The 15,753-nt window shown below is 39.1% G+C and overlaps 1 protein-coding gene across 5 annotated transcripts in view; it reads left to right on the top strand.

The window, feature by feature from the left end:
• Positions 1-15,753, top strand: part of LOC139765834 (uncharacterized) — a 60,747-nt gene that overhangs the window by 13,462 nt on the left and 31,532 nt on the right. For all 5 annotated transcript variants that reach the window (XR_011716739.1, XM_071693651.1, XM_071693655.1 and 2 more), the window contains exons 2-4: positions 1,394-1,517; positions 3,503-3,644; positions 7,645-7,703. Coding sequence is in view for 4 of the 5 variants with exons in the window: in XM_071693651.1 (XP_071549752.1) it covers positions 1,394-1,517; positions 3,503-3,644; positions 7,645-7,696 (318 nt within the window). In the remaining variant the exon portion in view is untranslated. The remainder of the gene's footprint in view (positions 1-1,393; positions 1,518-3,502; positions 3,645-7,644; positions 7,704-15,753) is intronic.

Here is a 15,753-nt window from a genome sequence, read left to right as displayed (position 1 = left end):
CCTTGATCTCATCAGTTCATGGGAAACACACTGTCACCTCCTTATGTATGGGGGCCACTCTGCCTGCTGTCACAACACAGTTTGCAGTCACGTAGAATTACGTCTGTAACATTTAAACAACAGTGCATTGTAGATTATCATATATATGTTGATAGAGTACCTGCACTATTAATGTAGTTGATGGTGATGAGTACATAAGCCTGTATGTTGTACAGTACAAAAACCCTCAGATTTTTAAACCAGTTTGACTACTGCCATTGAACAGCTCCTCATAAGATGCAAAGGTAGAGCTATCAGAGGCTTAACATGAAACAATGCAAAAGACTTGTGAGAAAGATTTGTTAAAGATGCACTATTTTTGTATCAGTGTAGTGAGTGAATTGAATAAGTTGTGATCAGATTGTGATTGTTGACAGTATACAGAATTTTAAAAAGTTGTTTGATAAATTTCAAAAAGATAGGGCCCAATAAATGGAGAAATTCTCTACAGATAAGTAATAGACTGTAGGATTCATCGGGATATGTGTGTCTATATATCATCTTGTAAACACTGAACTACTGGGAATGACTGAAAACATTTAGGCTCTACTGTTAATGAGATGGCCTTGATTAGGGTCCAGAACTATTCAGCACACTGCCAGCACCCATCAGAAACACTATGCAGTGCATTGTGAAGAAAATTAAGAATGCCAAGGATAGATATTATTTGCAGTGTGTACTAAGCCAGCCAGATTGTGTGAGCTGTAGGGTTTCATGACCTTCAAAGTTTTTTCTAGAACCACTGGTGAAGAGTTGATCCCATGCAATTTGAGCCAGGATTTCTTGTTTGTATTTAAAGAGGCTGCTTTGCTTATATAAACGAGTGAAAGATACAATACAACACTTTTAAAGCTTTATTTTTGCATTATTACATTTTCTGAGTTTTGATTTTGGAGTTTTGTTTTATTGGTAAACATTTATTTTTTATGAAAGTTATTTTCAGAATGGCAGATGTATGTTGAGACCCAAAATATTTTTCAGTTGCATTCGTAATGCACTGACAGAATCTTTCAAGTTAGTCTATGATATGGTAATTCATGATTTATTACAGCACGAAAGATTAACCTACCAACAGGAGACAAGGGGATTTTCTCATGTTCTGAATAACCATAGTTAAGAGACAAATTGGTCCTTTAAAGTACAGGACATTGTTATGTAGAAGATCTTTTTTAATGAAAAGAGGCTCTAAGAATGATAAGAATTTCTAAATTTTTTGGAAAAAATACTTAAGTTAATACTGTAATTTTAGATTGCTATCAATCCAAGAGGATGTGAAAAGAAATTACAGCATTAGTATGATGTAAGATGGTTCTCTTATTTTTCTTGAAAATTGTTAGTTTGTAAATATTTTCAGGCTGTGTCCAGTGGAGAAGTTGTTGGAGCCATTGTCTGCAAGTTAGATGTGCACAAGAAAGTGACCGTAAGAGGCTACATTGCCATGCTTGCTGTTGATCACAGGTTTCGAAAGAGAAAAATTGGTAAGAATTCTGTAGTTTTCAAAGATACAAAGATTTTTTAAATCTGTTTGTATATAGAGACCATTCTGTATGAGGAGGTTGAATAAGTTCATTATGCTCCTAAATTATAAGGACATGCAGTATATATTTATTAAGAGTGAGACCCAGGACCCCATTTATGGGGCCTCTGGAGCCTTAAGGTTGCACTCCATCTGGTGACACAAAGGTTTTTGACAATTCTGTTTCCTTTGTGCTGACTGTGACACAGCCTTGTAAAAGGTGATTGTTTTCCTATGATGTTAGTATGCAGTGTACCAGTGTTTATACATACATACATACATAACCCAAACAAAATCCATCCATCCACCCATCCAGAAACATTTCACCCACCCTTCACTCCCACTGACACAAGCAGTGCAGTTAAAACTATAAAGAACTTTCCTGCTACAGACCCTGACAACATATAAAACATTCTTATACAACATTTAGGTCCATTAGCAATCCAAGCACTTACAGATACCTTCAATCCCATTTGGCTACTCAACAAAGTTCTTGAAAGTAGAAACCTCCCAACGTAGTACCAATCCTACAACCCCCTCCAAACTACCCAGCTCCCCTTCCTCATACTGCCCCCATATCACTTATGTCTTCATTATCCAAACTTGTTTAGAAACTGATCCACAGTAGAATCAAACAAAATATCTGACTCCCACCTCCGCAAGGTTTTAAACCCAATCATTCCATTGCCACACAACACACAGACCTCAGACAACATAGATGGCTTAGCCAGCCACAGCTCCCCAACTGCACAGTATTGGTGGCAATAGACATCAGCAAAACATTTGATGCTGTCCCTTGACACATCCTCACACTAAAGATTCTTGACACTACCCTACACAACAATGACAGAAAGTGGTTGGCCAACTTCATAGCTGGTCACCAACCCAAAGTCACACAAAAATGCTCCACCTCCAATCCCTTAAGGTCTGCAGTGGATTTCCCCAGGGAGCAGTTCTTTCTACAACCCTCTTTTATCTCTTCCAGCATTACCTCCTATTAACTCTTGTATGCCACAATATGAAGGTCCTTACATATGCAGGCAACCACACAGTCACATCACAGCACCCAGATACCACAGGAGCAACAGCAAACTTGCAGAGCTACATTACACAACTAGGGTAGTAGCTCACTCAGAACACATTGTCCATCTTCACAGAAATCTTGTCACCCTTTTAGCCCTAGACAGACATGAATCCAGGCCTACTCCTTCCTGTAACATTGAATGGCCAAGCACCAAAACCTCAGCAATTTAGGGTTTCCAGCATGACACACAGGACACTCATTCTCCATGCTTGAATACCAAGCACCTTAGAAAAGTACAACAGCCTCGTAAGTTTTGGGATTGATTGTATAAGATTTACTGTAACATGTCAACATTGTAGTTATGTCTAATTTTCCAGAGATGATCATTTTCAGCTGGGGGATTGTTATCCATGAGGTGTAGAAAGCAAAGCAACCAGAGAAAATTATCCTTTGTCCCATAGCATGTATTGGTGTCCCAGTAAGGGATAATTTTCTGGTACTCGTTTAGTACTTATTTTTTAGGGGAGACATTAGTAAGGAGAGACTGAAAAGTATCTTTATCTCCTCAACTCTGTAATCAGCTCAATGCTGTAAGTGTAATTAAGGCAACATCTAATGATTTTTAATCATGGCATTGCAATATCTATTTGTGCCACTGATAGTTAATGACATTATCAATGAAATATCTACATAATCAAAAAGGCCTCAAAGTTATAATTTTTTTTAGCCTGATCATCTTGTGGCCTGTCATGTGTAACACCAAAATTTCTCATATGAAAATCAAGAATGTCTGGAGGTCTGAACCATCACTTCTCACAAATGTTTAACATATTTATGTATAACATACAACATTTAAAAATAAGATATGTAGATACACTACATAATGTTCAGACCTGTATACCATGCACTAAAATCTTCCACAGGGTCAAATTTGGTACAGAGAGCAATACGGGCCATGGCGTCTGACGATGCGGATGAAGTTGTGCTGGAAACAGAGATTACCAATAAGCCAGCACTTAAATTATATGAAAACTTAGGATTTGTGAGAGACAAACGACTGTTCCGGTAAGTATGCAGTAATTTTCCTTCGATTGAAATTGGGGGTACAAATTATGGCTTCATACTTAATGACTGCGATTAAATGTTTTGGCATCCTAGAAGTTCCAGGTAGTAGTCGGTTCTGTATATAACCACCAATGAAAAAGTTGAAGAAATTTTCCCTTTTGTATTGATGATTCTTTTCCTTAGCTATATTTGCTCTCAACCTTTATTAAATAGTATGCTGAACATTTTCAGATCCTTCTAAGTGGAATGTGGGAGAAAAATAGACTGAGTTAGTGTTATTAATGGAAGAAATAGTTATGATATTGTTGGTATGGAAAAGGGAAGGAAACATGGATTAACAGAAGGTGTTAGAGTTATTTTTACTCTGAGACCAGAAAATTTATAAATGGAAAGAAAGGGGTCATTCAACCTTTTCTGGTTAAAGGAATGCATCATCTCATAGATTAGCACACTTGCATTGATTTCAAATGGAGATGAAAAATAGGCAACAGGCAATAGAAAGAATTGTTTCTTTCTCAGCCCATTGTAGAGACAAAAAATAGGTGATAGGCAATAGAAGGAAAGTTTTCTAAACCCATCATGTAAATTCCCTTCCCCAAATGAACTCAAAACAGGCATTATTGATCATTAGGCTGGATAGAACCCAAGAAGATGATGTGATATATTCCTGTATTCCTACAGCAGGAACTTCTTCTCTGTGCTAGGCAGAGACAGAAGCATCTGAGGAAAGACAGCAAGGAGAATAATGATATATTAATCCATTCACTGCTTCCGTTGCTTCCAAAGTACCATAGCTGGTGTTTAGAGGGAGTATTTGGAGGAGAAGGAAGTGTGGTGAGTGAAGAGACATATGCTGGAGTTTATCAGTTGGACCAGGTTATGTGAAATTATGTTGTTACCACATGATGAATGAGAGGTGGATACCATATCCTGAGTGTTTGAACAGTGGTTACGACATCAGTAAGATGGTTGATGTTTGTCCAAGATCAAACTTTCCCTGCTCACCACTTTTATGTGGCAGGAGTTTTCCTTGATGGACAGAATTTTATTCAAGGTTCTTCACTCGCATTGGCAGCTTTCAGAAATGAATTTCAGGCAGTTATGGACAGTTTTCAGAGTCGCATGTGAGCAAAGAAAGACTGGAAAGTACAGTCTTTAAGCATTAAGAAAGCTTTGTTGGTTTCAGCAAACAAGGAAGTGGACATGATACTTGGCCAGGCAGTTGATGGATGTGAATGCTGTCCTTAAAATGCTTTATGAACTTGATAGAGGTCTTCAAGAAATTTAATACAATTACATCCCTCAGGGAGGAAACTCTTAACCAGAACATGATAGAAAAAGTTTCTGGGTGTGATATTATATGTTTTTGAAGCCTCAGTAAGGAGGTTTTTATTCTTATCTTGTAATTAATCCTTTCATTGCAGCAGGTTTATGATCCTGCAACCACTTCTGTTATGGCTGATTTTGGAATTGAGAAAAAAAAGATTTTAAGTGTGGCAGTGAATTGAGTCCTAATCCCTGATTATAAAACTTTAGAAATTGTTTGGATACATTTGTTTACATTGATGTTGTGAGGCATGTTATCTGGTAGTGTAAGCCATTCACCACTGCCAGACATATAGCTTTGGTATTTTGTTTTTCTTGCTCTTGTTACACCAGCATATATAGTGTATGACAATGTTTGTGTTACCACATATAAGTTTTATAGATACAGTATCTATTTTGCATGAAAAATTTTATTGAAGACATAAGTTAAATCCATGAAATTATTCGCTGCTGTAGCAGCATGACGTTGTCATACTGCAATTGCCAGCATCATGAGGGTAAGTAACCTGAAAAGGGAAAAACAACTGATCTACTTTATGGAAATGTATGTGACAATGGCTTTACCATTGGTAGAGAAATGATATGTCATCTTTCAAAGCCTGTATTTTATGGCAGTGATACTACAACTGTTGATGAAAAATTTTCATGTAGAACATTCTGTCACACTTACAATTTACCCTACATTTTTTAACACAACCCTTGTTTGAAAGTAACCAGCTCAACTTCTCCCAGGGTGAACAAAGACTTAGAATTTGTGAAGTTTAACAGCTTCACATCCTTGCTCTACTTGCTTGCTTCTAAGAGCCCATACTTTAACAGAGCCATTGTTTAGACATTGAAGAGTTGAGCTCGGATCCTTCACTGGTTACCTTTCATATGATTATTGGTACTATCTGTCCACAACCAAGATAGTAATGGTTTATGGTTTATCAGACTCCCATATCCTTGAATGTCTTAAATATCACAGTCTTCTCTCCTTGAAGCAAAATCTGCCAGTGATATCCTTTCCCATCTTACTAATGTCTGGTTGTCACCCCTGAAAGATTTTGGAGACTCCTAAGCTTTTCATAAGGGTTGGCTTCAGATCTTGCCTCTGAGCTCCAGTGTTTTGTCTTCCTTCCCTCATTTTGCCGCCTTATATCTAGTTTCCTCTCTGGCTGCTCTGTCACCATAGTTGTTGATGGCCCAACCTCTACAACTTTCTGTGTCAGCAGCAGCCTCTCTCTTGGTTCTGTCCTGCCATGTATACTCTCCCTTTTTTTATTAACAATTTCCTTTCTTAAACAGGTAACAAAATGTGATCATATGCCGATGACTCAAAATTGCATTCCTTTACTTTCATTAAATCTGCTCCATCCTCTCTCTCTTCATCTGCATCTCATCATAGCACAACTTCATCTGTAGACCCAGACTTGGACAGGATCTCTGAAAGGGATAGATAAAAAGTTTAATGGCTCCAAAACACAGTTCTTGAAAATACGTTACAACTTTCTTATCTCTCTTGATGGATCTGTAAATCCACCACTTAGCACAGTGTAAATAAATGGTGTGACCATGACATCACATATGTCATGGAAACCCTACATTAAGCAGATAGCTTACCCACCATTCTTAAGAAACTAGGCACCATTTGTATCTGTCTATCAATATTTCTCTGTATAGCTGTCTCCAGGAACTGCCATCAAGGGGGTGCCAAGGAAAAAGTGTCCTCTTATCCCTGTTCTTAAATGCCTCTCTTGCATACACCATTCCATGCTGTCTGCCTCCTTTCTTCCTCCTGTGCTCTTCCATTCTATTTCTCTGTGTTACAATTGGTCTTTCTCACACACCAACCCCTTTAATTGTACTATTATATAATCTCCTTGTAAACTATCCGTGTCATTATTACCACATGCCCAAACCACCTCAAAGTATTACGTTTCTTCCACTCAACATCTCCACAATTTCACCTTAATATTCCCTCCCTTATCAGATTTTTTTGCACCCCTTCATTTGTTTCTTCATTCCATACAGTCGTAACACATGCGCCTTTCAAATAGCTCATTTCCACAGCCTGGATTGAAGCCTCTGTCACAAAGATCATAGAGCTGTATGTAAATGTCAAAATATCCTATCTTCAGAAAAGTGGCTTCATTTGTACAAAGGATTGATCTCTCCTTGTTTGGAGTGCTGCTCTACATTCTTTCTTTACAGAGTTAATGTTAAAGCAGAGCAACTTATAAGTTCTTCCAGGCTGTCCTCACAACATGATTTAATTGCCCTATGCTACGAATTTAGTTCACCTTCCCTCTTCTGTGTAATTACATTGGTTTAAGCAACCAAGAGCTGACTACTAGTGTACCCACACCATTAGCTTGATCACATAATACTCAGCTAGCTACTTTGTCAGATAATTACTTTGTGGTCATTGGCATCTCAGATGGGTGGTCATGATAACTGTTTTTTCCCTTGAAGCTTTGGGGCTCTTTACTCCCACATATCTTTTTCAACAACTATGATCTTGACATTTTTAAAAGACAGGTTTTCCACTTCCCCAGAATTCTTGATATACTTTTACTTCTCCCTTTCATTAACCCCTTGTATATTTCTAATTGAACCTGACCTTGATGTAGACATGTTTGTGACTGCACCTTTTATGAAAAAAATCTTAAAATGATTGTTTTCTTACTTTCAGGTATTATCTAAATGGAGTGGATGCACTGCGATTAAAACTTTGGCTTAGATAAAAGAAAGGTAATTAAAAAGTTTTGTTGTTGATTTTTACTTCAGATATATTTTTAGCACATCACATTGAATGCAAAGTTTATGTAATAATTGAGAATGTTATTTGCTGTAGCTTCCTCCACCTCTTTTCTTGCCTTTGTTGCTCCTTGTTTAAATCTGTTTTGTACCTTTTGCCCTCTTCTTTATGAAACAGTAGTAGACTCTAAGGAAACAAATAATGAGACACCTAACAGGAAACATAAGATGATTGCAGTGAGTGTTCCAGCCATAAACTGATAAACATGATTGCATACAGACTACTATAATTCGAGCTAAAGGATCTTAGTGAGGCTGTAGTCAAAGTCAGAGACACACTAAAAGGGTTAGACAAACTTAAACTAGTTCTCTGGTCTGGGGACTGTAGGGTTTACAGGGATTTATGCCTGGTAAAAGTGAGACTCAGTTATTAGCTGACTGCAATAGTACCTTTGATTTTCTGATGGAAAGAAAGGGAATGGATATTGTATTTCTTGACTTTTTCAGGCATTTAACATAGTATACCACAAAATTTCATTCAGAAAAGTAGTAAAACAAAGCATTTAAGGTAAAATATGTAGATGGATCAGTTTCCAACAAACAGAGAATTCAGAGTAGGAGCAAATGTAACCATGTCTTATGAAGATGTATATTGAGTATGGCATAGACGTCTGGGAACCTGCAAACATAGCAACCATCCTGAAATACTCAAGTTCCTAACTCTCACCTCTTATTGGTCTACATCACTATTGTAATCAGTAGCCAAGCTCTGTGAAAAGCTGATCCATAATAGAATTAAGCAAGATGCCCCTTTTTTACCCACTCACCATGGCTTTAGAGCCAAGCACTTCACACATCTTATCCCAGATGGCTTCAACCAATTGTAACCCCTCTCTTGCATTGTATTAGGGGCAATAGATATCAGCAAAGTATTTGACACTGTTCCTCGACACATCTTCACACGGAATGTACTTGACACTGTCTTCCAGAACTTGGTTAACCAGTTCTGTTGCCCAAAGAGCATTTCTTTCTCTAACCCCTTTTGATATCTTCCTAGATGACCTCCTGCAGACCAACACTGTAAAAGTTCTCGTATGTGCAGATGATCTCACAGTCAGAATACCCTTTCTCTACCCAAGCAACAACAAACATGCAACATTACGTCACACATTTACAACATTGGTTAGCTTGAGAACAGGATGCCTACATCCCCACAAAAATCTTCTCTCACCCTCACAATTTCATCACACATTTACAACATTGTTTAACTAAGAACAGAATGTCTGCATCCCTACAGAAGTCTGTTCTCATCCTTTTATTCTCAGACAGACAAGAATCTAGTTTAAACCCTTCCATATCCCTGAATGGTCATCTTCCACTTAGCAGAACTCCAACCATGCCAGGTATTACTTACAACACACAACACTTTCTTCCTGTATCACAAATGTCATCACAAAGGTCGTGAACAAACTAAACAGTGTCAGAACATGTATTAGCACTAGTTTTGGACAAGGAAAAGAATCCCATAGCATCCTCTACAAATATCTCATGCAGTCCAACTTAATCTATGCATCACATACCTGGTTATTCACCTGTTAAAAGCAGTCTTAACAGAACATCTGATCATAGCAAACAAGGCCCTGAGAACAATATCAGTCAGTCTTGCAGCCACAGACGTGCAACTCATGCACAATAAAATAAAGACTGTCATTACAATCTCACTTCAGCACATTTGGTACCTAATTCTGTGCAGTAGCACAAAACCCTTCCCACCCAAACCACACCATAACCAACCATCATCCCATGCTTTACACTTTACTTGTCTTTACTCACAAATCTCCCATCTTCCAACAGATCTGTCTTGACTGGGCACATACACACAATTATGACTCAGTAAGCACTAAACAACCACCCTCCAAAACCAGTCTTAAATTCTATCCAGCCAGACATTTGCCCATCTGAAATTGTACTCCCCAGGCATGTACAAATGACACTTTCTCATGTATGATTTGGACACCACTCATCTGTATAACACTTTTATTTATTTATTTGTATTTTGCTTTGTCGCTGTCTCCCGCATTTGCGAGGTTGCGCAAGGAAACAGATGAAAGAAAGGGCCCAACCCACCCCCATACACATGTATATACATACACGTCCACACATGCAAATATACATACCTATACATCTCAATGTACACATATATATACACACACAGACATATACATATATACACATGTACATAATTCATACTGTCTGCCTTTATTTATTCCCATCGCCACCTCGCCACACATGGAATAACATCCCCCTCCCCCCTCATGTGTGCGAGGTAGCACTAGGAAAAGACAACAAAGGCCCCATTCGTTCATACTCAGTCCCCAGCTGCCACGTAATAATGCCCGAAACCACAGCTCCCCCTCCACAACCAGGCCCCACAGAACTTTCCATGGTTTACCCCAGATGCTTCACATGCCCTGATTCAATCCATTGACAGCACGTCGACCCCGGTATACCACATTGATCCAATTCACTCTATTCCTTGCCCACCTTTCACCCTCCTGCATGTTCAGGCCCCAATCACTCAAAATCTTTTTCACTCCATCTTTCCACCTCCAATTTGGTCTGCCACTTCTCGTTCCCTCCACCTCTGACACATATATCCTCTTGGTTAATCTTTCCTCACTCATTCTCTCCATGTGCCCAAACCATTTCAAAACACCCTCTTCTGCTCTCTCAACCATGCTCTTTTTATTTCCATACATCTCTCTTACCCTTACATTACTTACTCGATCAAACCACCTCACACCACATATTGTCCTCAAACATCTCATTTCCAGCACATCCACCCTCCTGCGCACAACTCTATCCATAGCCCACACCTCACAACCATACAACATTGTTGGAACCACTATTCCTTCAAACATACCCATTTTTGCTTTCCGAGATAATGTTCTCGACTTCCACACATTCTTCAAGGCTCCCAGGATTTTTGCCCCCTCCCCCACCCTATGATTCACTTCCGCTTCCATGATTCCATCCGCTGCCAGATCCACTCCCAGATATCTAAAACACTTTACTTCCTCCAGTTTTTCTCCATTCAAACTTACCTCCCGATTGACTTGACCCTCAACCCATCTGTACCTAATAACCTTGCTCTTATTCACATTTACTCTTAACTTTCTTCTTTCACACACTTTAGCAAACTCAGTCACCAGCTTCTGCAGTTTCTCACATGAATCAGCCACCAGCACTGTATCATCAGCGAACAACAACTGACTCGCTTCCCAAGCTCTCTCAGACTGCATACTTGCCCCTCTTTCCAAAACTCTTGCATTCACCTCCCTAACAACCCCATCCATAAACAAATTAAACAACCATGGAGACATCACACACCCCTGCCGCAAACCTACATTCACTGAGAACCAATCACTTTCCTCTCTTCCTACACGTACACATGCCTTACATCCTCGAGAAAAACTTTTCACTGCTTCTAACAACTTGCCTCCCACACCATATATTCTTAGTACCTTCCACAGAGCATCTCTATCAACTCTATCATATGCCTTCTCCAGATCCATAAATGCTACATACACATATTCAACTTATCTTAGGACCTCTCATGCCCAAGATATAGATTCCTTGATGAAGACAAATATTCTCCGTAACTATCTTTTACTTACCTCATGCAGACAAACACACAGCATCACTACACCTGGTAGCCAACTTTCTTTCTGCTGCATTAAATTCATAAAAGGGTTCCTAGGTAGTGCAAAGTAAGGAAAGTAAGTATCACAAGGAATAGTATTAGTTTCATCACTTTTTGATACTGATGTCAGACATAGGCAAGAAATAGAAAGTATAGTTAGATGTTTTGCAGGGGATGTCTGCATAAATAAAATTATTAGACGTATGGAATCAAGGAAGAATGCAAAAAGGCATGGATATATCTGTAGATAGGTAGAAGAGCACCTGATGGAATTTAGTGAAGAAAAATTTGAATAGATAAGCAATGGAACAATTGAATGTGATGGTTCACATTTTTCATTGAAATACCCTGTGAATTTGGGAATTATGGGTGCTTCTCAGCACTTGTGATATTGCATTTTCAGTTCCATCTTTTAACAGTGTCTTCAGAAATCTATGAATGCACCGTTGTAAATTCTTCACGCTCTGTTGCTACAACCTGTACATTTCATTTTATTTATTATATACAACTACTGTCTTTGAATTTTCATTCCTTTTCAGTGTTCATCTCATTAAGATTCATCCATATTCCTACACTACTGTATATCCATCGTTTGCTGATTCAGTTTCTTTGTATGGTAACCAATATGACAGCCCAATGAAAGAAAAGTAAAGTACAAGAAAAAGAATGAGATTGATTAAAGCTACATCGGAAGTGGATCATAGGGTGGGGGAGGGGGCGAAAATTTTGGGAGCCTTGAAAAATGTGTGGAAGTCGAGAACATTATCTCGGAAAGCGAAAATGGGTATGTTTGAGGGAATAGTGGTTCCAACAATGTTGTATGGTTGCGAGGCGTGGGCTATGGATAGAGATGTGCGCAGGAGGATGGATGTGCTGGAAATGAGATGTTTGAGGACAATGTGTGGTGTGAGGTGGTTTGATCGAGTAAGTAACGTAAGGGTAAGAGAGATGTGTGGAAATAAAAAGAGCGTGGTTGAGAGAGCAGAAGAGGGTGTTTTGAAATGGTTTGGGCACATGGAGAGAATGAGTGAGGAGAGATTGACCAAGAGGATATATGTGTCGGAGGTGGAGGGAACGAGGAGAAGAGGGAGACCAAATTGGAGGTGGAAAGATGGAGTGAAAAAGATTTTGTGTGATCGGGGCCTGAACATGCAGGAGGGTGAAAGGAGGGCAAGGAATAGAGTGAATTGGAGTCATGTGGTATACAGGGGTTGACGTGCTGTCAGTGGATTGAATCAAGGCATGTGAAGCGTCTGGGGTAAACGATGTGTGTGTTACAGCATATGGCCATATGTGCTTCATACATAATGACATACATGAATCATAGACATACAACAACAACATTCAACTGTTTCGGTGCTTACCTAATTCCTTCCTGTTACATTAATATTGTTTCTGGTCATAACCTCTTACTATCTCATCATTGTAAACATGATATAGCCGTGGTGATGCTCTATCTTTGCCTAAGCCCAGCTTTAACTTAAAACAGTCAGTCAGTCCATCTTTACTTCTAATGAATGCTTTTATCATTTTGTACATGGTTAGTTGTCTGTAGTAGGTTTACTCCCACACCATACACTTAAGACAATCCCTTTTTAGTCTCTCCAAATTTATTCCTTTCACAATCTTTTTTGTGTTATGACAAATGATACTTAGGCACTCTTCATTTGCTCCTGCCATTTTGGGGGATATTACTGTTTTATGCTTTCACTTTTTTCTGAATTTGCATGGCTAAAGCTGAACATCCAGTTGTGACCTCTAATTAACCTCCTATTGGATTTGGTAAGACTTAGTGAGAGTACTGATTTCATTGATCCTCGGCAAAATCCAAAGATGAAGCAGAATACATACAGTAGGTACATATATGTACATGTGCTGACCATTATTTTCTGTATTCTGGCTTTGCTTGAGTTTTTTTAACTGTAGTTCATTGTTTGTGAAAGTATAATTCATGGATCCTAAGCTTAAGTTTCTGTGTGAAACATTTGCACAGAAGCATGTTTAGACTTCATTCTTAACTTATTTATTGGTCATAAGTTTTGCTTAATTATGTTAGATTTTGATTAGACAGTCTTTCTGTATCTCTGATGCCTCTTCCTTTTGGGAACTCCCTCGAGTGGATGGCCGCAGCAAAGCAGTCTTCATAAATGGTGAACTCTATTGCTGCTTCTTAGCCTTTTGTACCTCACCCTTAACAGGCCACTGGCAGAATTTAAATCTGGCACAGTGTTTTGGGACTAAATTTTCTTTCAAATTTTAGACTTATCTGCCATTTCTCACGATAGTGAGGTAGTGCCAGGAGCAGACAAAGAAAATTCAAGTCTGCTGTCATCCGTTCTCAAGCTGCCATATTCTTTGCACCAAAAGCACAGCCTCCAGCCACTTCACATTCCCTGGTTCAGTCTATTGAAAGCATGTTATCCTCCAAATACCACATTGTTCTAATTTACTTTGTCCTTTGCATGCTTTTCACTTTCCTGCATGTTTAGGCCACAATCACTTAAAAGCTTTTTCACTCCAAATTTCTGTCTCCAATTTACTCTCCCTCTTCTCCTTACCCCTCTACTTTTAACAAGTATCTTCTTTGTCTGCTGCTCCTCATTCATTCTTTCCATATGGCCAAACCATTTCAACACACACTCTTCACCTCTCTTAACCACACTCTTATTATTGCCACACTTCTCTCTTTCCCCTTTTATTTCTTACTATATCAAAGCACCTCTTGCCACATTTATTTCATATCCAGTGCATTTTCCTTCCTTTGCATAACCTTATTTGTAACCAATGCCTGGCATCCTTGCAACAATGTTAGGACTACTTTAAACATACCCATTTTTTTTTCTTCCTAGATAATGACTTTTCTTTCCCCACATTCCTCACTCATCCGAGAACACAGTTAACCCAGCTGTTCTTTTACCTGTAGAGGTTGGTCAATAAAATGGATACCTGGCTAGGTTTTATTATTATCATTATTATACTTGAATGCCATTTCCCGTGTCAGCGAGGTTATGCCAAGAAACAGACAAAGAATGACCCATCCACTCATATACACTTATTTTTTTTTTTTTTCATACTTTTATACATATCAACATATACATTTATACACACATGTACATAAACATACATAGCCATATACATATATACCCATGTGCATGCTCATACTCACTTGCCTTCATCCATTCCTGGCGCCACCCCACCTCACTGGAAACAGCATCGCCACCCCCTGTGTCAGCAAGGTAACTCCAGAAAAACATACACAAAAAAGGCCACATTCATTCACACTCAGTCTCTAGCTGTCTTGTGTAATGCACTGAAACCACAACTCCCTATCCACATCCAGGACCCACAGATTTTTCCATGGTTTACCCCAGACATTTCACTTGCCCTGGTTCAGTCCATTGATAGCATGTCAACCTATGTATACCACATCATTCCAATTTACTCTATTCCTTGCACGCCTCTCCCCCTCACGCGTGTTCAGGCCTTTATCGTTCAGAATCCCCCCCCATTCTTCCACCTCCAGTTAGGTCTGCTTCTCCTTGTTCCCTCCACCCAACACACATATCCTCCATGTCAACCTTTTCTCACTCATTCTTTCCATATGTCCAAACCATTTGAACACACCCTAAATTAGGGCCTCAGTTGTCTGTGCCATCTCAGCTTAAAAAAAAAAATCTTTTCGCACACTGTCCCAAGCTCAGTCACCAGCTTCTGCAGTTTCTCCACTCAAATCTGCCTCTTGGTACTGTATCATCAGCAAACAATAATTGACTCACTTCCTAAACCCCCCATCCCCTACAAACTGCATACTTTCCCCTCTCTTTAAGACCCTAGCATTTGCTTCTCTCAATACCTTATCCTTAAACAAATAAAATGCTTCTTGTTTGTTAAGCATTTTTCTCACACATTCTACATACCAAACACCTGATTCACACATCCACAACCTGTCCTGAAACCAAATTGTTCATCACTGGTTTGGTGCTCTGAACATTCCTTCATCCTCTCGGTCACCACTCTCCAGTACAACTTAACAGGTTCTCGCAACAGACTCATACCTCTGTAGTTCAGGCATTCTTATCTGTCTCCCTTGCCTTTATACATTTACACTATACATGCATTCTGACAATACTCAGGCACCTCCTCATGGTCTGTTTATACTTTGAAAATCCTAACCAATCAACTGCACAGTCACCCCATTTCCTAAGAAATTCAGCAGCATTGCCATCCACTCCAGCTGTTTTGCCACATTTCTTCTTATGCAAGGCTTTCACCACCTCTTCTTTGCCTAACCAATTTCCATGACACTCTCACTTGACGTACCTCCCCAACCCAAACACACTA

The sequence above is a fragment of the Panulirus ornatus genome, chromosome 56, assembly GCF_036320965.1.
Source record: "Panulirus ornatus isolate Po-2019 chromosome 56, ASM3632096v1, whole genome shotgun sequence".
NCBI classification, from domain to species: domain Eukaryota; kingdom Metazoa; phylum Arthropoda; class Malacostraca; order Decapoda; family Palinuridae; genus Panulirus; species Panulirus ornatus.
Note: the sequence above shows the minus strand (reverse complement) of the source record. Positions and strands in the feature narration are given on the sequence as shown.